Below are 20,242 nucleotides of genomic sequence, written 5' to 3' on the forward strand. Positions count from 1 at the left end.
CTACCTCACCCTTTGAACCTGAGCTTTTCCCATTGAACCCTAATATGCTATAGATGCCTATGAATCAACAATATACTGTACATATGGACACAATCATGAGTTTTCTCTCCATATAAACAGTGCTAATACAAACACACGCACATTAAAACATATCCTCTGCAAAAGTCCAAGACATTTTGGCATTTGTCTTCTTTTAATGGCTTCAGGCTTTCTTTTCAAAAAATGTGTATATTATACAGTGGGCCTTGTGCTCTTGGTTTTAGAGTCCCATTGGCAAAGCCCTTGCTCAGTATTCGTCCTACTGAGATGCTCGTACACAGCCTCTGTAAATGTAGGCTAGCACCAACAATAAACCAACTGTTTTGTCTTTTTCTGCCCCTGTTTTCATGGGGTTTGAGACCAACATCTGAAGTGAGTCCAACAGACCTGCTGGTGAACTGCGCAATAACTTGTTCTACCAACTTGTCCATCTCGCGCCACATCTCAAAAGGTAGACTGCACCGTCGGCTGACGGGATGCAACGAGCCACCGAGTCTCTGCAATGGCCCATGGTGAATGATTGGCTGGCTTGTGTAACCGGGACGGTAATGGATTACATTGTCAGTTTTGGGGTTTTCTGAGCGGAATGGTGAGGGAGAAGTTGAAATGAATGAAGGCTGGATGGATGGCTGGGTGGGTGGATGGGTGAGAAGTCAGATGGACGTTCAGCCTGCATTTTTCTCCTACAGCTTCTCCTCCTCTGTCTCGTCGTGAACTCTCCACCTCAGGGCCCGTTCTCGTTGTAGTGGAGGGAGATGGGCCGGTCGCGCTGCACGGTGGGCATGTAGGGCCAGTTGTAGCTGGAGCCCGAGAGCAGCATGTCGCGGAGCAGCGTCTCGATGGGCGTCTTGCCGACCAGGCGGACGAAAAACAGCTGCTCGATGACCGGAGAGGAGACGATGCGCAGGGAGGGCAGGCGGAGGAGGAGGCGTCCGAAGCGGTTTGGCTGGCTGGGGTACTGGTTCCTTACATACTCCTCCAGGGCGCACTGGGACTTCTCCTGGATGCTCTCCACGTGGGCGACGTCTGATAGCCCCATAGCATCTACAGGGAAGGAAGAGAGATTTATGGTTTGTCAAGCAGAATCCTTATTACACTGTCAAATATTAGCAATGACACACTAGATGGGACACATGAGAAATGTATTTTTTTTTCTTCTCAATGACCTTTCATCAAATCAACATTGTCTGATAACTGATGTTTTGATTTTGCAAACACTTAACTTGTGATAAGTGGCTCAACGTGAGGTCTTGACCTGATACTGTACTTTAAATCTCATGTAGATGATTGAAGCAGATAAATGTTGACGCAGAAAGCTAATAAAATGTAATGAAGTGCTGACAGTTGCTTTATTTTTATTTCAAATTCCTCAAGTCAGAGGAATCTTGCTCAAAGTTGATGAAATCAAGGTTGTCACTGCAGAGATGCGTATCTGTGGTTCACAGCACACTACAGCGGTCCCTCCCCGCAGCCGGAGGTCGTGTTCTGCCTCCCGCCTCCTCACACCGGCCCCCCCCGCCCTCGGCAAGAGTCTCGCACAGCCGATAAGAGTGCGTAACACTGTGCGCGATACTTTTCACACCCTCTGTGTGCCGGGGCGAGCACGGGGGATTTAGCAAAGGGGGTCAGAGATGTGTGAACTCAAAACAAAGACACAATTCACTGTACTGTGCCACATACTGTACATTGAGTGGGAGTGCTCTGGGACTCTGCCCCCTGAATGAACCCTCGTTTGGAAGACAGGTTTTTTTGATGAGGGCAATTTCTTCTCAAGCGCGTTCTTTTGGTCTAAAAGCGCTGGCCCGTAGGTTTTAACCTGTCACCTTGCATCGTTGGTCCCCTTTGTCATCTCACACTTTGATCTGTCCCCTGTGTAAACCCTGCTGGGCCTTAGCGCCACTACAACAAAAAAAAATGTAATTTACGTCATATTTTAATCGAGTGTGTCCACCCCTCCCCACCCTCAGCGGCCAGTATTCTCATCATTCTGAGTGAATAATTGCTCCCACTTCAGCTGCATTTCCCTTCCACTCGGGGGGCAGCTGGACTGCTTTCTTTTTTCGGGCCGCCATTTTGGGTCCTGCGTGACAAGGCAGTCCCTGCCTGGTTGGGATTAGTAAAGCTGTCTGTGGGACTGAAACCACATCGCGTGCCGAAGCGACAGCTCTGTGGGCGCCCTTACACGCCAAACGGCGTGTTCTTTTGTCTGATCCTTGGGCACACACAGGGTCAGTGGGGGTGAAGGATCAGGGTGGCAGCGCTGAGATGCCCGCTCTCTGATGTGGCTTGATGGGACTGGGCTTCACGGGCGGAGCGGAGGGAGGGAACTCGGAGGGAGGTGAAAGACGATTGGTGTTTGTCTAAGCTTGTTAGCTCATCCTACCAAGTCTGCAGGAGTCAGGTTTATTAACGGGTCTGTCTAGTGTGTGCGTGTGAGCATGTCCGTCTCCATTAAATTCAAATGTCTGTGTTAGTATCTGCACGTTTCACTAAATGCATTGTCTTCTTTTGGCAAGACATCTGCAGTTTTTTGCGACGTGTATACATGTGGGTACATCTGCCCGCATACGGGGAAGTCACATGGGATGCTCAGGGCTACAGGGGTTATGTAGGTCATGGCCGGGGCTGTTGCGAATTCTCCGTCTCACTGAAACCCACCATACATAATTCAACTCCCGTGGTGGGGGCAGGGGTCCCGGGGCCTGTGCTGGGCTTGGGGTTGGGTTTGGGGAGCGTACAGGGAGGAGGGGTGGATGACTGGTTTCAATAATAGATGGGATCAAGGAGGAGAGATGGCTGATGAGAGCAGACGAGAGGTGGATCTACAGACACATACATACATGGCAGAGAGGCACTAGGTACACACAGAGTGCATCCGACAAGCCATGCAAGGGAGAAAAGAGGGAAAATGCAATAAATGAAGAAAAAAAAAATAACAGGGACGAGACACATCTCAGTGTTGGCTTCTTCACCTTCCGTTTCCCCCTGGGTCACAAAGCATGATCTCTCAGTGAAGTATCCCAGATGTGACAGTATTTTGGCTGGCACTGGAGCCCAGTGACTGTTGGGATAAACCTCAACGGGGTTTGTGTACAAGAAGTATCAAAACAATGCCATCTCATGGGTTTCCTCAAGATGTAACACCATTGTATTTTGATTTAATCGTGTCTGCAGCTCAGTGGGGAGAACATAATTCAACACAGGGAGGAGGGTGTGAAGCTCAAGTCCTGGTTTTTATTTTATTTTAAACAGCTATATATAGACAAATCCGTGCTTGCAGAAAGGTGCTTTCTTTGTCAGTGCGTCCAACTGAGAGTTGTTTTATGCAGGTAAGAAGTTACTATCGATAATATTAGATTACAGGCAATGGTAACTCAATTTCACAAGGAAACAATTTTAGCAGACCGTGGCTGCTGGCTTTTAGGAGGTAAAATATTAGCATGTGTGTGTATATATATATATAATTGATCTGTCTCTATCTAAACTTTCTTTTGGTGCAATGTCAATAAAAAAGTCTTTCCAACAAAATGTGAATTGTATTACATGGGCAGAAATCTAAATCTAAATACTGACGTCAAAGATTCAGGTAAAATCCTACGGTTAACCCCAGCTAAAAAGAAAAAAAGTGATTTAAGTGAGGCACAAGTGAGGGAGAATAGCGGTCTTTTACAGTATTAAAGAGCGATCAAATTACAGTGAAATTCATGGAGGGCAGAGACCATGACTGACTAGTGGGAGGACTGTAGCAGAAGCATTTGCATATGGAGCCAACGAGACAATATCTGCTGCAGCATTAGAGGTCACGTCTCGGTCAGCCTCGGCGGAGGTGAAAAGGTTGCGGGTTAAGCACAGTTGAAGTCGGCCTCATGAGTCTGTCTGTGAGCTCAAACTGGATTTCAACACAGCAGAGGGAAGAGATGTTTCTTGGCACTAAGAACTTCTAATTTTACGGTTAAATCATCAAGTAATGGTCAAAATTCACAATCTCGGACCGGACTTTGGTTCTCTCTTGGTCAGTGTGTCTCGCAGTAGTCGGCCCTTTCATAACAGATACAAATGAATGCTTGAAGCATCTCTTCTTATTGAGTAAACAATGCTGATAATTATCTAGCTTTTTAGAGATAATGGGTAACATTGCTTCTTCTATGTGTTAAATGGCTTTCTGTCTTGCAGACATAGGTGTCAGGTATGTAAATGCTCACTGATAGATTTTAAACGTTTTTGCATTAAAGCTGTTATTTTTCGACCATTTTCAGTGGAAGAGATGCTCGCTTCTTCTTCTTCTCTTCTTTTATACTGTGCAACAGTACACAAGCATAGAATGACGCATGCTGTATGTTTAGCATTTTGCTGGATATTCCTACACTGCGGACATTTTCAATCGATACAACATGAGAAGTATGTCCTCGACAACTTGAAGTCATTTTATACATTTTTTGTGCAAAGGAGATGATTATGAAGAGATTGATTAGATTGCTCCTAACAAGGCACCAAAAGATGCACATTTAATTTCTTCCTGTGCACATTTCACCTCGTGCTGCAGCAGCCTTTGCATTTATCTGATGGCATCCAGTTCAGACTTTACGTAAAAATGACTTGAGCTCTTAAGCAGACATGGCATCGGCAATATAAGGCAATTATTTAAAGTTCTGTTTTAATTTCTATACCGATAATATATTAATTAATTATATTAATTCAGTGGTTGTATCTCGCCCTGATAAATAAACAGTTTTATTATCTGCTGGAGTTGACTTGGCAATGTTTAAATGCACAAAGCAACCCTCCTATTAGCCATTTCTTAAATTCAGGTTGGGCTGTTTACATGTGCTTTGATACCCTGCGATTAAGTGTCCCTGTCGACATGAATAAATCAATTAAGAGAATGTTCCCGTGCCAAAAGAAGTCAGCTCATTCGCCTGCTAATTCTTTCCGTTGTGCCCGAGCAATAGTAAATTTACTCACAGGATGTTTTTGTTGACATCAGAATCTACCCACGATCCTCTCCAAGTCCGAGTTTGAGTCGAGGATTAAGATCAAGTGAAAGGACTGTTTCCTATTGAAAATGTTAGTCTCAACTAATTCTTTTGGACCTATATTTGATTTATTACAACAAAATTCAACTTAAAGTAATGCTACTGTTAAACTTTATTTTGTTATGAACTGTTTCAACTTTCTATATATATATAATTGTTTATATATCTTCGAAGTATCTTTTCCAATCGTCTGGCAGGATTGCTCTTTGAATTTCCTCTCCCTAGGTTTCTCTTATTTCTTTCTGATTTGTTTTCTTAGAGAGCTTAGAGAGCAGTAATACCATATATTTGACATTTTTGGGCCATGGATTTCTAATTACTTATGAACTTTCGATGAAACAGTCTGGAGCCATCCACCACTAGTTAAATCCTGCTTCGACATCCTGTTTCAACGTTACGTGACACCATTGACATTTAACGCAGTTTCCCTGTGACTCTCAACTGTTTATATGACACATGTGCTTTATTCAAACTCACCAGACGTGAAGAGCACGATGGACTTGAGGCAGGAATATTCTGCCGTGTCGACCTGCAGGGCCTTCAGCTTCTCCACCTGCTCTTGGAAGACACGGATGTGGTCCATGAAGGCCACCACGCGCTCCGCTGACATGGGCGATGCGTGCAGGCCTGCAGCTGCCAACAGAGGGGCCACATGAAGCGGCATGGAGCACTGGGCGGCGTTGAGAACGAAGAGCTCGCTCCATGACATGCGCAACAGCGCCACCTAGGAAAACAGGTAGCGTAAAGTGGTTATTACAGGGAGGAAGCTTCTTTCACTCAGCAGGATGTCTCAAAAAAACACAACATCAGATTTAAATCATGTGGTCGACACATCTGGATTTGAGATTTCTACAATATGTCAATTTTTTAATCAGAAACATAAAACGTAGGAATGTATTCAAAATTCTAAAGGCATGTTTACAGGGTCAAATCAACTAAAATGTGTCTTAACAGGAATGATGTTTAAAAATGTTACATCGTGTTTGAGAAGGTTTGCACACATGGCTCATCCCCACCAAGCATGAGCATGAGTCAAACTGTGTTTCAATAGCACAAATACACATTCATTGTAAGTGTCACAGGATGCAAGAAACATCTAACAATCCTTTGGAGATGGTTAGAATTTGGTCACATTATAAGAGACTAAATGCAGACTAGATACAGGACAGAAGCGCCATTCATTCACCTATTGTTTTTTCCCCAACAAGTAATATATTCATTCATTGAAGGAAGAAGGAAGCACACACACAAAGCCAGGCTCATGGCACAAAGCTAACAGAGAGCACCTTTTATAAACTGATTGTAAGGACAAATGAATGTGATAAAACGGTTACTGTCAGTTTTAAAGGTCATACATATTACAAGAGGATGTGTTATGGCACAAAGAAGAGATATATGCTTTTAATATATAATATGGCAACATTGTGATTTTAATATATAGTTTGGGTTAACAAAAACTTGTGACTTGATCACAACGGAAAATGACACAGCTCCAAAATCATTCATGCAATTATTTAACGGTTTTGATAGGCACAATTGCTTAAAGAAATCTTTTTAATATTTTTATATATGAGGAGTCACAAGATGAAGGATGTGGATGTATACAGGTGGTTGACACAGCCTGCAATGGGAATCCAACCACATATGACTCCCCTTTGTAGCAGCATTTAAAATAATAGCACATGTTCTCCTTTTATAGGTGTTTACGTTATTTTGTCTACCCTGGGTAATCTAGACACGTAGTTAAAAATGTGGATGCGGTGAAGTTAAGTCGGTGTAAACAGTCTTTTGATAGCAGGTTGAAAATAATTCAACAAAGTGGGTTTATAGAAAGCATAAAACTGGTGGCACTCACTGTGAGATACGGGACATCTTGACGTGACGTTAATGGTAAATTAATGACATGGTGCAGCTACAGCATGACATATCTGTGATATGTCGGCCCAAGGTGCATGTGAATATTTATAGGTCAGGCGATTCCTCCGTGCCAAGACTTTACAGCTGGTATAAATCTACATGTGCAGCACTGACATTGGGTTTGTTGTGCCGCTGTCTCCCTCAGTGAATAATAACACAACAGAATGTATTTTTATATGCCCATGAGTGATGATGATTCTCAAATAATGAAAGGGAAAACAAATATTTAGAAGCTCAATTATTTCATCATAAGTGTAATGAGGGCGCGAGATGTCATAAAGAAACCGTTTATTAATCCTACTTCATGTAACTGTGGTCTTTCATTGGATAACAGCTTTCTTTTGGTTTTGATGAAGGTGAACGGGAGAATTTAATTGTGTTATTTTACGGGCTCAACATTTCTTTAAAAGCAAACATGAACTGAAGAAATGTGATGTGAAAAATGTTAACATGTTGCAAAGACACCCAGTACTTTATATACTGTATATCATTTACAATGTGAACATCCTAATTCTAAGTTTCTACATTCGGAGGCTAAAAGCCATTTAATCAGATAATTCTCTGTAAGAAAGCGAATTCCAGTCTTTGTGCTAGGCTAATTAGCTTAGCTTAGCACAAAGACATGGAAACATGTGTAAACAACTAGCCTTACTTTGATGAGGCCAGGTACAGTAACGTCCTTGGGACACGTGATATTTTTACACGTTGGCTTTTGTACGTATCCAAAAAATGAGATATAACATGACAGTTTTAGCTTTGGACAGAGCCAGGCCAGCTGTTTCCCCCTGTTTCCAGTATTGATGCTAAGCTAGGCTAACGTGTTGCTGGCCGTAGCATTGTATCTACACAGACACAAGAGTGGTTTCCATTTTCTCATCTAACTCTTGGCAAGAACGCGATAAGCCCAAAATGTCAAACTAAACCTTTGGAGTTGGATATTTAAATTTAAATTAATTGTCGTTAAAGCGGCAGGCTTACCTGGTCCATGAGCTGCAGATCGGGGAAGAAAGGGATGTTCTTGGCCCACTCCACAGCACTGAAGAGCAGCCTGGCCGCCAGCTCGCAGATGTTCTCAATGCCCATCAGGTTGTTTCCCTGCATGCACTGGGCCCCGTAGCGAGATGTGGGGTAGGGCTCGGCGCGCAGCAACAGAGAAATGAAGCCGGATAGGTAGGGCTGGCCGTTGTACGGGTCGGTGCCGTTGGTCAGGTACTGTCCTGGGCTGCTCTGGGAGTTCGATGTGCGTCCTCGCTGTACAGCTGATGGAAAAACAAGACAGGTGAAGGTGAGAATTTAGCCGCACTAATCTGAACTTTTAATCATGAATATGTGACATTTTTTCAGTGTATCTGTTTATTTTCGCTCTGCGTATGTCTTCATCTCTGTCTGCCTGAAAAGTGCACTTTTTAACAGAGTGAGATACACCCAAAGCTTGTCTACACCCAAACCTGGTCTACATCCAAACCCGGTCTATATCCAAACGGCCTCTGAACGTAAAATGAAGTGAAACCTTAAAGCCTGCAGCAGAAACAGAAGGTAGAGGAGACAAAGACGGAGGAGAAAGAGTGAAATTGGGCATGTCAAATGTGTCGGGTGGGGGGGATTCGCAGAATGGGGTCAAAGGGGCAAAAAGTGTGGAGACGGGAACATTTCTCTGACTCCTAAATATGTCAGCGCTCGTCTTTTCTGTGGGGCGGTGGAAAGTGGCCAGGCCAAGGCCACTCTGCCCCTGCTGTTGTGCATCAATGAGTAATGACAAGCAGCAGCTGGTAAAGATATACCGCTTCTTAACACCTACATATGTTATGCATCCGCATATGCATATACACATGCACGCACCACACATCAATACGGTAACATGCCTCACCCCGTCGAACACCCGCCCTCCCTTTACGGGCAAATGGCTCAGCCTGAGGAGAAAAGGGCACGCAGAGGCCAAGCTCTCGTACGCACACAAAAACACCCCCCCTGTGGGGCGATGATGATGCAGCGAATGCTCAAAAGGCCCATTTGGAAAACACCTGTTCAGTCATCCCCACTGTCTGACTAATAACTCCATCTATGGTTACACAGAGGGGGGGGGGGGGGGGCAATGAGAATGCAGAGGGGAGGCCGCGTGTGAAGGGAAGAATTAGGTAAAAGGGTGAAATGGCGTGATAAGGTGGAGAGGGAGGGATCGAGAGGTGATAAGTTGAGAAAGGGGAGATTAAGGGCAGGGAGAGGGGAAAGAGAGAGAGAAGGTGCAGAGTTCAGTGTATTTGAATATAGCCTGAGATGAGGCTTCAGATATAGAGCGGTGGTTTACATAAAGAGACAGGTGGAAGCTGGAGGTGGAGAGAGGGGTGAAATAAAAAGGGAGGAGGAGGGGTTTGGAAAAATGCTTTTCAACTCTGCGTCACCTGTCACCTCACACACAGCAGCTGTGTCAATTGAACGCAGCGTGGCACGTCTGAGAAACGCGAGGTCAAATCACTCAAGAGCGTTAAAAAAAAAAAAGGCCTTTAATTCTAGCCTGTCCGCTTGAGCAGAAGAAATACCTCAGCACAAAAGGTGTTGACCTCAAAGTACTAGTTTTCCCCGTGAACTTGTGTCAACCCGCGTGCTGCCGGAAAAGAATGCGGCCTCCTTTCGCAAACAGCGCAGTCTCGCTGGGCCGAGCTGTGGAGAGGTGTTGCCTGTCACAAAGACGTTGCACAATGGGGACATTCCTTGTCTCTCGCACTCCAGCAGCTCTCGTCTCGCCTTTGCAAGGGACGGCTGTCGGATTAGCCGCACGTGTCTGTCTTTGCGGGGTTTCACAAGCCAAAGAAAATGAAATGCGGCCTTGAGCAGCAGGGGAGGGGAGGGAGTAGTCTCAGTGCAATTTCCACAAAGATTACCTGGTCAAATGTGTTTTTAGTCCCTCTGAGGTGCTTTGAGCTTGGAGGGAAAGACTGCTAAAGCATACAGAGCTGTTGCTGTCGGCAAGAGAAGCAACAGAACTCAACAAGTTCCCCAAATTAGACGTCAAACTACTTGTTTGTAGCTGCTCTTTAGAAACACATTGAATCTATTTATGCATGACAATGAAAAATAGTAAAATAAATCAGTTTATCATTGGACAATCTATGGTTAAGGTTTAGGCACAGAAACACCTTGGTTAGGGTTGGCTAATCATTGTGGTTTGTTACTTAGTTAAGGTTAGGGGACATTTGTTATCATGGTTACAATAATAAACACGTGGATAAGCTTTTGGATGATCGTGATCATGGTTACAAGAAAAAAAACATTGACTGTCGGGAGGAGACAGGAGACGGGATCTGACGTTTTGTTGGGAGGAGTCCCTGAGACCTCCTCCCTGCGTGGATTTCGCCGCTCTACAACAATATCACCCGACTTCCTCTGTTGCGCACGAGGGACAACAGTCATCACATCTGAGGCAGCTGTAGGGCTTCGTGGCTTGAACTTTAGCATGTGTCACTTTAGGGCACTTGCTGAAAGGACCCATTCTGTCGTGTTCCCTGAGAGGACAGTTCTCCGGAAAAGCTCTTCCCCGACTGTCCATGTCTAAGTCAGAGCACATCCATAGCCTAAAACTGTCACTCTGCCCTGGCTTGTTAACGTCATCTAAAAAATAAAAATAAAATATATTCTACAGGGGTTCAACAACCTGGTTTCCACTGCTTTTGGGCTCCTCGCCGCCGTGAAACATATTGTCCTTGACTTTCACAGGGAATACATCAAATTCTTCCAAATTCAATGACGTTCCACAAATTCCACGACCTGTTGGTACCCCGCTTGCCTCTCATGCCGCTGATATGTGAATTCACAGCTATTAATCTGCTCTCAAATTGATTTGTGGTTAATCCTGCGGATGGTGGCGAATATACTTGATCCTCTTGACTTTTCAAAAGCCTCATTGTGGGGGTCACTCGTGGCTGAGAGGCAGCGCACTTGAGGACTTCTGACTGAGACACATCACTCTCTGTTTTTCGTTCTCGCCTACAGCCGGCTGGACGAGGCCGAGGAGCAGAGAGAGAGAGAAAGAGAGAGAGAGAGAGAGAGAGAGAGGGAGCAAGGGGTGATTATGGAAAGGTCCAAAACAATGGAGAGAAAGACAGGCAGACAGACAATGCAGAGACAGAGAGATGTAGTATCTTGACAGAGAGGAGGGCAGCGAGAGAGCGAGAGAGACAGAAATGACATTAGAGAGCAACAGATGCCTGAGGATAAGACAAAAAAAGGAAAGCAGGGTCAGACAGATAGAGAATAACGGAGGGGGGATGGGAGTATAAAGTCAGATTTGGGAGTCTGCCATAAGCTGTTTCCTGCTTTTTAATTGGTGCACTGTGGCTTAGCTCGATGTATTTGACTGAGCTTGAACTTGAAATCTGATCGATGTACAAAATCATTCTTCCTGGCAAACAAAATTATTCTGATACCAAATTGAGGGCAGAAAAAAAAGGGCACTAAAAAAAGACCAACAAATCCCCAAAACCCAAAACAAAACAGCATCCCGTGTACGTAGGTAGGGCACGAAATGAGGGCGAAGAGGAAAGTGCATGCAAACAGAGGTACCATGGGACATTTCAGCTGCGACTTTCAGAATGCCACTTCAGCAAATGGCAGCTGGCAGAGTGCACAGTTCGCTGCCTGGCTACCCTGGATTAGCCTCTGGGTCAGACTGTTAGTGGAATTACAGCAGCTAAATACAATTAAGGCCTATCAACATTTAGACTAAAAGGTCACGGTGCCGGGGCAACACAGACGCATTATAGATTTGGCTCAGTCTGACAGTTGCGTTTAATAAGTAGATTTTCCATTTCTAAAGCCTCCATCGGCCAGCGAAAAAAAAGAAACACATTTCTCTGCATGAACCTGTGCCGGTCTCTCCATGTCACATCTGCAATCAATAAAATATCAAAATACACAATCGTAAAACCCCCAAAAAATAGTGATAGAGTGATATCTCTGCTAGTTTTATTTCGTCCCTGAACTTTGACCTGCAGGTCACTGCTCCGCAGCAGGGCAAAGCTCCCGGAGAGAGTCAGATAGCAGGCCGAGAGGAGCTAATGTGTAAACCAGGAGAGAGTTCGAGATAAAGAGACATCCGACCTGATGATACGGAGCAGACAAAGTTAGGGGATTATTTATTTGAGTACCTGGTCTCCACCCTGAAATTCTCATGTATAATTTGTCAATCAAACAGTGGCGATGCTCCATTGTGAAGCTGCTCTTTAGAGTCACTGGGCTGTTAATAAGATATATTACTTTCAACTTGCTTCTATGAAACGGATATGATACTGTGGACTGTGGCTGGTTGAGTCCATGGTCCACAGCATTTGTCCCATTGTGTGCTATTGTGCAAGAGCCAGCTCTTATGCTAGAGTTCTGTTTATTCTCAACAAATAGTTCATGTTGCCAGAAAAAGAAAAGAAAACTGATCGTGACACTAATTGTGTTCAGCATTTACAACGCATTTCAGAACGGTTCTCTATTACAGCTGCTATAATCTATATTTTGACATTAACAACGGATCGCATGACTACTCTATTGATATTTATTATTTTGGCATTGTTCAGCTTGTTTTGGTTTCTAAAACAGTAAACTCTATTACTGTTTGAACGCCTTTATTTACTCTCTCTTCTCTTGAAAAAGCTCTTAAAAACCCCACTGTACCCGACCTGCTTAGCACCAGACAGCAGCAGTTAGCAGCTAAACATCCAGATATTTCCCTCAGGAATTCATTTAAAAAACAAAAGTTGGGTGTGTAAATAAGCAACTGTTTTCCAACAACTTCACCGTATCAACTTTTTAATTGGTAATATGTCAGTGTTGTGTTTACAGCTTGTTTCCGCTGCCCCCTAGTGGTAACAAAAAACAGTAATTGAAGGATTAAAGATAACTTTTGCAATGTGTTGATACTAGCTGATAATTAAAAAGTAAGTGAAAGAAAACACTGAACGTGTAGCATTTAATACGTTTAATGGTACGAAAGTTGTACCACAGTGCAGATGGGACAGCTGAAAAGTGTTAGTAGTACCCCACTAAAGGGGGGGGGGGGGGGGGGAAAGAAATAGAGCGTGGCAAAATGACTATTTGTTTGTATTGAAGTGTTGCTGTTCACAACAACTTTAGCACTCAGCTAACCCTCACTAACAAGCCATCTGCACAGTGAAAGAGGTCTGACTCTGTCCTCAGTTGTGTGTCGAAGCATGAAAGAGCAGAGAGGTATGCGGCGAAACGCGAGAGCCGCATCAGAACGAGAGTGCAGAAAAACCGGAGGCAGTGCAGGAGCGAGAGGGAAGAACAGTGACACAGACAGAGAGCGACAGAGCCATGGAGGGTTTGGGGAGCTTTGCGTGAGGAAGTTTGGTTGCTCTGCCGCGCGTGGAGGCAGTTGCCTCGGTCCTTCTCTCAGACTTTGATGAGGCAGTCCCTGAATTAATTAGTTAACTAAATTCACCCCAAACTCAGTGACTCACACTATCCTTATTTACACTTAACGCACAACCCCTCCCCTCCCCTCTTTACTTAACACACAGCGGCCACGTCCATGTGTTTCCTTCAGGGAAGACATCTGAGCATCAGCTGCTTGGCTTTACTTGTACTTTCTCAGTTGTTGTTATTATCATCAGACAGTACAAATAGAGACTATGACTTGAATTATTTGAGTTTTTAAAAAGCACATTTTAGTACTGGAGCTATGTTTTCTTTACTGTCAGATGGGCAATACATTTAAAGGGCCAGTTCACCAAAAGTATCTACTCCCACTTATCTCTAGTGGTATGTAGCCATATAGTTTTGGTTTATTTATTTTCTTCAAGATTTGAGATATCTGCCACTGAGACCTCTGCTTCCGCGCCGATGCAGTGGGAGTGTGTGGGTTTTTGTTTCTGGTGCTCAAATCCCAAAGCCATCCACCCCAAAAGAGGGCTTCTAACCAACCCACACGTGAGTCATCGTTGGGCTGTGTTGCAGCACAGAGTTGTAGCTTCACGTCAAGCTGTTTCAGAGGCTTTTGCTATTGAGAACGAATGAATCCTTTTATTTTGGGCAACAAAAAAACTTTTCACATTTTCTTGGCATTGCTTTGCCATACCTCCTGTTGTATTTGTAGATCGGACATGAAAACCTGAGCAAATAAGACCAAAACCATTGCTTGCTTGTTTTTTTTTTATCCATTTCTGCCATTACTACAGCTGCACTCCCACTCAGTGAGCCTCGTAAGATCATCAACTAGATGCCTAAATTATAAATGCACACAGACTCCCCCACAGCGCTATATTAGAGAATGAATGCGTGGCAGACGGAAGGAGAAGCCTTGTTGGTTAAATGTTCCCGGCAGATTCTGTGCCCCTTTCTTGTGTGTGTGTCTGCGTGTGTGTATGCGTGTGTGTGTATGTTATTACAAGAGACCCAAGTGACACACAAAAACAGGTTGAGCCACTTAAAAGACTGAAAGCAAAACAGTCCGGAGTCAGTCCGTTTGTTAGAGTTGATTGACTGAATGCACCTGAGAGGGTCACATGTGTTGGAATGTGCAGAAGGAAGCATAACCGTTTTAGAGAGGACACTCGTCACCTTGATGTGTCCAAAAGCATTAAAAAAAACATCATCAATCATGTATTCTGTAACATTAAAGGTAGCCTTGGAGATAATAACACCAGGGGCTGCTGTGTATTACTTTAATGGAAGCTGGTCAGTACTAAAAGATTTGTGAATGGGAGCCATTTACTTCTTAGAGGCCTCTGATAATGACTATACAAGTGTGGTGACAGGGGTTAAGTATTTAAATTTGTCAATCGCTAAATTATAAGTAAAGGTTTTCAGAGCCAAAGGAGGCCAGACTGCAGTATTTTGGTGCCCACTGTGGAGTCTTTAAAACTTTATTTCTGGGGACCCACTTTGTAAAAATGACAAAACCAAATTCACAATATGCCTTATGTATAAATTACGATAACAGCGAATTTGTGCATAAATTAACGTTTCCATTTCTGCATCACCTTATAACATCTTGACAAAGTCGCAGCTCGCGAACGTTCCCATACGCTTATTTTTCAGGACGCGACAGCTGAGCCCCGAGGTATAAATAGTTCAACTTTCGGAACTTATTGAAAGCCGCACGACTGTCGTCTTCCACGCGTTTTTAGATGTGAATCCTTCCTGATCAGCAGAATTCGCAACATTCAGGCTCTCTAATGTGGTCTGAAATGTTACACAAATGTTAAATATGGAAGAAATTCTACTAATATATTTGGCGACCCTAGTGAAATCTGCTGCGACCCACCTGTGGTGTCCCGACCCAGTCTTTGGGAATGACTGGATTAGTCACTGTTTACTTACTGGAGAGAGGCCCCGGACGCTTCACACATTTGGACTTTGACTTGAGCCCGTCTGTTATTAATGTTTTAGTTTTGGTTGACCTACATTTTCAGCCGCTGTCGGTATTTTGTCAGAGTGCTGTGTGGGTGAGAGGAGGCAGCAGCATTCCCACTGCGCACGTTGAATGTGGGTATTACAGATTCCTGTGATCCAAACGGATGTTGAGACTATTTACTATCACTGCACTCCACTAAGCTGGCGTGTCTGCATGTATTTAGTGTGCTCACAGCCGCCCAGGTGTATGATTCAAGACAAGATGGCATTCTCATTGTGTACGCGTGCATTAATCAGAGCAGTAGACCACCACACGTGTCTCTCTGTCCTCAGCTGCTCGTCCTTGTGGGCTGCTTCAAAATTAAAACATTCACTCCAGTTCAAAAGCAAACTGTCAGGCTGATTCTCTTTGCCTCTCCGCTTCCTATTCAACCTAGAAACCGTGCTGACGGAGAAACAGACGAGGTTCTGTGTAGCTGCGTGGGGAGACAATGACACTAACGCTGCCAAGGTTGTTTTTTTTTTGTTTTTTTTCGAGGTTTGATTCCCACTGAGGCATGGTGCTGAAAAGAGCTCTGGATAAAAGTCTCCAACAAATGATATTATGTTCTACACAGCAAGACTGCAGAAAGAGGTCAAACATCTTCCTTTAGGGGGGAAAAAAACAGAACATGAAACTATGTGAAGTTGTCTCTAAATCTGAAGCGGTCCACTCATGAAACTTTTAGCGTGTCTTCTCAGGAAGCTAAATATTCATTCAACCTAAACAGAAAAGTCACGCAGCAGTGTTAGTGATATCAAACGGCGCTGTAAAGGTGGAGTAACATCACCAACAGGACTCCTGCAATCACACGTCATACCAACACATTCACATCACTTGTTCCATCCAGCAGCACTTTATCTCAGACGCGTTGTACTTGGTCGGGACGCGAAGCACATTATGGACAATATGCTCTGAGTTCATTTCAAAGTAAGCAAAAAAGAGATTTTGAATTATTCATAACATGCCAAACTCTTTTAGCGCAACAAACATGCATTTCCACTTGTGGACTTCTGCTTTATTTTGACGGTATATTTTCGGTGGCTTCCGCATATTGTTGGAAATGTCAAAGAGAATTATCGGAATGCCTTTTTTTCACCTGGATCATCACTGAGAATAAACACTGCCTCCCCTCCACGACCTTAGGTGAACCTGTTGAATAATGTAGAGAAAACATGTCTCGTGTCCTCAGGGGAGGACGACGGGGGCCGTGCGCTTCAACAGTTTCAGTTGGGATTTTATGACGCAGCAGTGTTTAATTCACTGTAGATGTTGAGATAAAATAATGACGATTTTGTTTCAAATATTCATGAATATTTATATACACAAACATACAAATGTCTTTGTTGTGACTTTTACTTCATTAAAACAATGGGAGCCTTGATTAGATAACTAAAGGAGAATTAGATGTCTGTAATTCATGCACAATATTTCTAATGAATTATGATCACTATCTTTCTCAGCCTCACAGTTAACACAATATAACCATTTGTGTCGTTAAATTCTGTTTTGGGATTCTCTACTTTTCCCAAATTGCCGGTCAGTTCTCGTGTCTTAACAAAAAATGTCCTAAATAGACAAATGAATGCTGATGAACAGAAGTCAGCCAACAAAGAGGATTTAAGGACACAGTTTAATCCTGCTGACCTCGAATGCACCAACAGATGAGCTCTGCCAATGTAAGCTGACCTGCTCTACATTTAAGCCTTTAACGCACAACTATAAGCCAGCACTGCTAAAAAAAAATAGAAGCTAATGAGCAGATTTAAAACCTTATTATTTCTATATAAAAAACGTTCTTTTGAATTGAAGAATTTCCTTCACTTTTATCTTTTTTATTTATTTTTTTAATTGTTGAATTATCACAAACTGAATTGAAAGAAATATGTCCTGACAACTGAAAAACCTCTTAAACTCTAAAAAAGAGTTTAAGACGCTAAATGATTACACTTTTTGACTAGTCTGCAGCTGCTCAGCAAAGCATCGTAATGTTGTCTCATCTGAGCAGCGAGACTAATGCCATTCTTAAGGTGTATAAGAAGTCTCGTGGCTCATGGACAATATGACGCCTTCAAGGCTCAAAGGTCGACACTGCGAAAAAAAACTGTAATAAAAATGTAACAAAACTTTTACCAATTAAACAATTAAACACTTATTAAAAGATTTGCCAGAGGAAGTAAAATATATATATATATATATTCTGCATGCAAAATAACGTTCATCTCCAAAATAGGACAAATAAGATGATTTGAAAATGATATGTTTCGCTTGTGTGAACGTTATCTAACTTGTATTTGAAGTCTCGTCACGAGACGGATTCTGAAATTTTTGCATTATACACGATGCGACGTCAGGCGACTTCCTAGGGTTCATTCAGTCGTAAAGAAGCACCAACCAAGATGCTCGCGGGCATCTTACATGAGGTAAGACTGTGTGTACAGTATACACACACACACACACTCATGGAGAGGCCCAGCAGCACGAGCGGGAACCCCTTAAGGGATCGTCTCCTCCAAGGAGAACGGGTATTTCCACCTTCTGCCTATATACTGTATTTACATTTTGGATCAGACAGAGAACAAAGGGCGGAGGGTTTGTTCAGACACTGTCTGCCTTTAAAACATCCGCTGCCGAAGTGTCCTTGAGCAAGATCGCTCACTGAGATGCTGCTGCTGACCCCATTCTGTCCTCTGAGAGACTAAATAAACAGGGCGAAGAGGGACATCTTCAATAAGGACTCGGACTTTTGAGGATGCGTTCAGGTGATATGCGGTGTGCACGTTGATTTTTGCATTTGCATTCATTACCAAAAAATAATTACCAAAATTCTAACAAATCTCTACCTTTTAATCATAAAATAGTTCGCCTCTAAATCATGAGCTTCTCTAATCCAAAGTGCATTACCAAACAAAAACCATCAGTGACGCTGCCAGCACAGATGTTTTGGCCCCATTCGGTTTGGAACATTATTTAAAAAAGATGCACCATCTCCTCTCTCGTGAATGGGACGACGCTGCTGAATGATAATCAATAAGGGAAGCGCTCCTCTCCGCCGACACGTTGCCACCGCTCCCCTTTGCAACTAACTGACCCGTTGTTAATCCAACACAATACAACAAATGTAGCGGCATCCTCTTCTAGCGGCTCTGGGTGTCGGTGAGCAAACAGCATAATTAAAACAGAGCGGACAAAGGAGGGATTTCACAGAGCAGAGCGCACCAGCGTGAATGGCGCTGGATTTAGTCAAAGAATGTGAAGTAAGCATTGTGTTTTTGCCGCAGGTGGTGGCTGATTATTTACCCATAATAGCAACAGTGGATACAAACTGTGTGACACGTTAAGATCAACAGGCATCACAGAACGTGACGCGTATTTTACGCACAAATCCCCACACTGGCGCGTATTCAGTTGGACATGAGAGTGACAAACAACAAAAAAAACCTACAAGAGTGTTTAGTTTTAAATGTGTAATACAAGTTTGTCTTTACACATTTCTCAAATGTTTTCTTGCTGCACGTGTAATTATCTCAGCTTTTAGACTTTGATGCAAACAGCGGCGGAGAGAAAAGCCTCAGTTAGTCACTTGTTTTGAGACAGTAAAATCTTTTAGGGCTGAGTTCCAGACTTTAATGGCCTGTTAAGATTGATATTTTACACTGAGCAACATTAGGTCACTCACACACACATGAAACACGATTATTAAACAAAATGAGCCACAACTTTACTTCCGTCACACACCTATGGTCTTACCCTCTCTTCGCATGCCGACTTTGAGGCACTTCTTCAGCCGGCAGTACTGGCACTGGTTCCGGTGGTGCTGGTCGATGGGACAGTCTCGGTTCCCCCGGCAGGTGTACGAGAGGTTACGCCTCACTGAGCGCTTAAAGAAGCTTTTGCATCCCTCGCAGGTGAACTGGCCGTAATGCTTCCCACTGGACTTGTCCCCGCACACCATGCAGTCCACGTTGGGGATCTTGTCCCCGGAAAGTGTGTCGTTCCCCGGGGTGGAACCGTTGGGGGTTCCCGGCGCCCCGCCGGGCTCCTGGCCGCATATCTGGAGCTGGGACCCCGGATCTGCAGAAATGTTCTCTGGCCACTGGTTTACTACCATAGCCATGCTGTCCCCAAACACTTTGGTCTTTGTTAAATCACAGAAGGAGCGACTGAGTGATAGAGATCCGTCCCGACGTCTTGGGAGAGAAAAACGAGGGGGGGGGGGGGGGGTGAAAAGGCGCTTCCCACTTCCTCTGCAGAGGTCAATCTGCGCGTTTATGAGCGTGTTTGTATTCAAAACGTGTATCTATATTACTGAGGTCTTTCTGCAAACATCTACCAAAGTTCACAGCAACAGCGAGGTATCAACATGATCGATGCAAAAGAGCGAAGCCTACAACTCCCGGTGTCCCTCGGTGCGCAGCAATCCATAAACACGTTGTTCTTCAGAGTGTAACCTCTTGGAAAAGTCAGTCCGGTTAAGTCAGCTGTAAAATACAATAATACGCTATCTTACTTCTTCTTCTCTAGCATTTAAAAAGACGACGGAATACAACATACAGCAATGTTTCGCCTCTCAGCCGCTCGCTCCAGTCTCTCCGCCGCTCAATAGACTACCGCGTTTGGGTTCGTGCGAGATAAATTCTGCCTCCTGAATCACCGCATTTCATGTTGTCCTGTGACGGATTTATTTAGTCCCGGCAAGCTCTTGGAGACAGTTTAAAGCGCAGGACCCGCAGCAATCCCCGTTCCTCTTGTTCCTTGCGCGCCGCAGTGAGGTTCTGATCCTAATTTACCCAACACGCGCACTCTAAATATCCTCGGTGATCGTCCGCGTGCAGCAGAAGCTTCAACGGAGACT

General features: G+C 43.9%; 1 protein-coding gene across 2 annotated transcripts; it reads right to left on the bottom strand.

Annotated features, from left to right (window-relative positions):
- Positions 1 to 763: 763 nt before the first annotated feature.
- Positions 764 to 19,504, bottom strand: nr2f5 (nuclear receptor subfamily 2, group F, member 5; the record flags this gene model as incomplete). 2 transcript variants are annotated; one of them, XM_079164313.1, is made up of 4 exons in its annotated part: positions 764 to 1,083; positions 5,550 to 5,796; positions 7,968 to 8,248; positions 19,138 to 19,504. In XM_079164313.1, 4 exons carry the CDS (start codon positions 19,502 to 19,504, stop codon positions 764 to 766), a joined length of 1,215 nt encoding a protein of 404 aa, XP_079020439.1. The 2 variants fall into 2 exon arrangements, with proteins under 2 accessions (XP_079020439.1, XP_079020440.1); XM_079164314.1 differs by having other exon boundaries at positions 19,126 to 19,504.
- Positions 19,505 to 20,242: the final 738 nt, after the last annotated feature.

Source organism: Pholis gunnellus (genome assembly GCF_910591455.1).
Source record: "Pholis gunnellus genome assembly, chromosome: 8".
Lineage (NCBI taxonomy): Eukaryota > Metazoa > Chordata > Actinopteri > Perciformes > Pholidae > Pholis > Pholis gunnellus.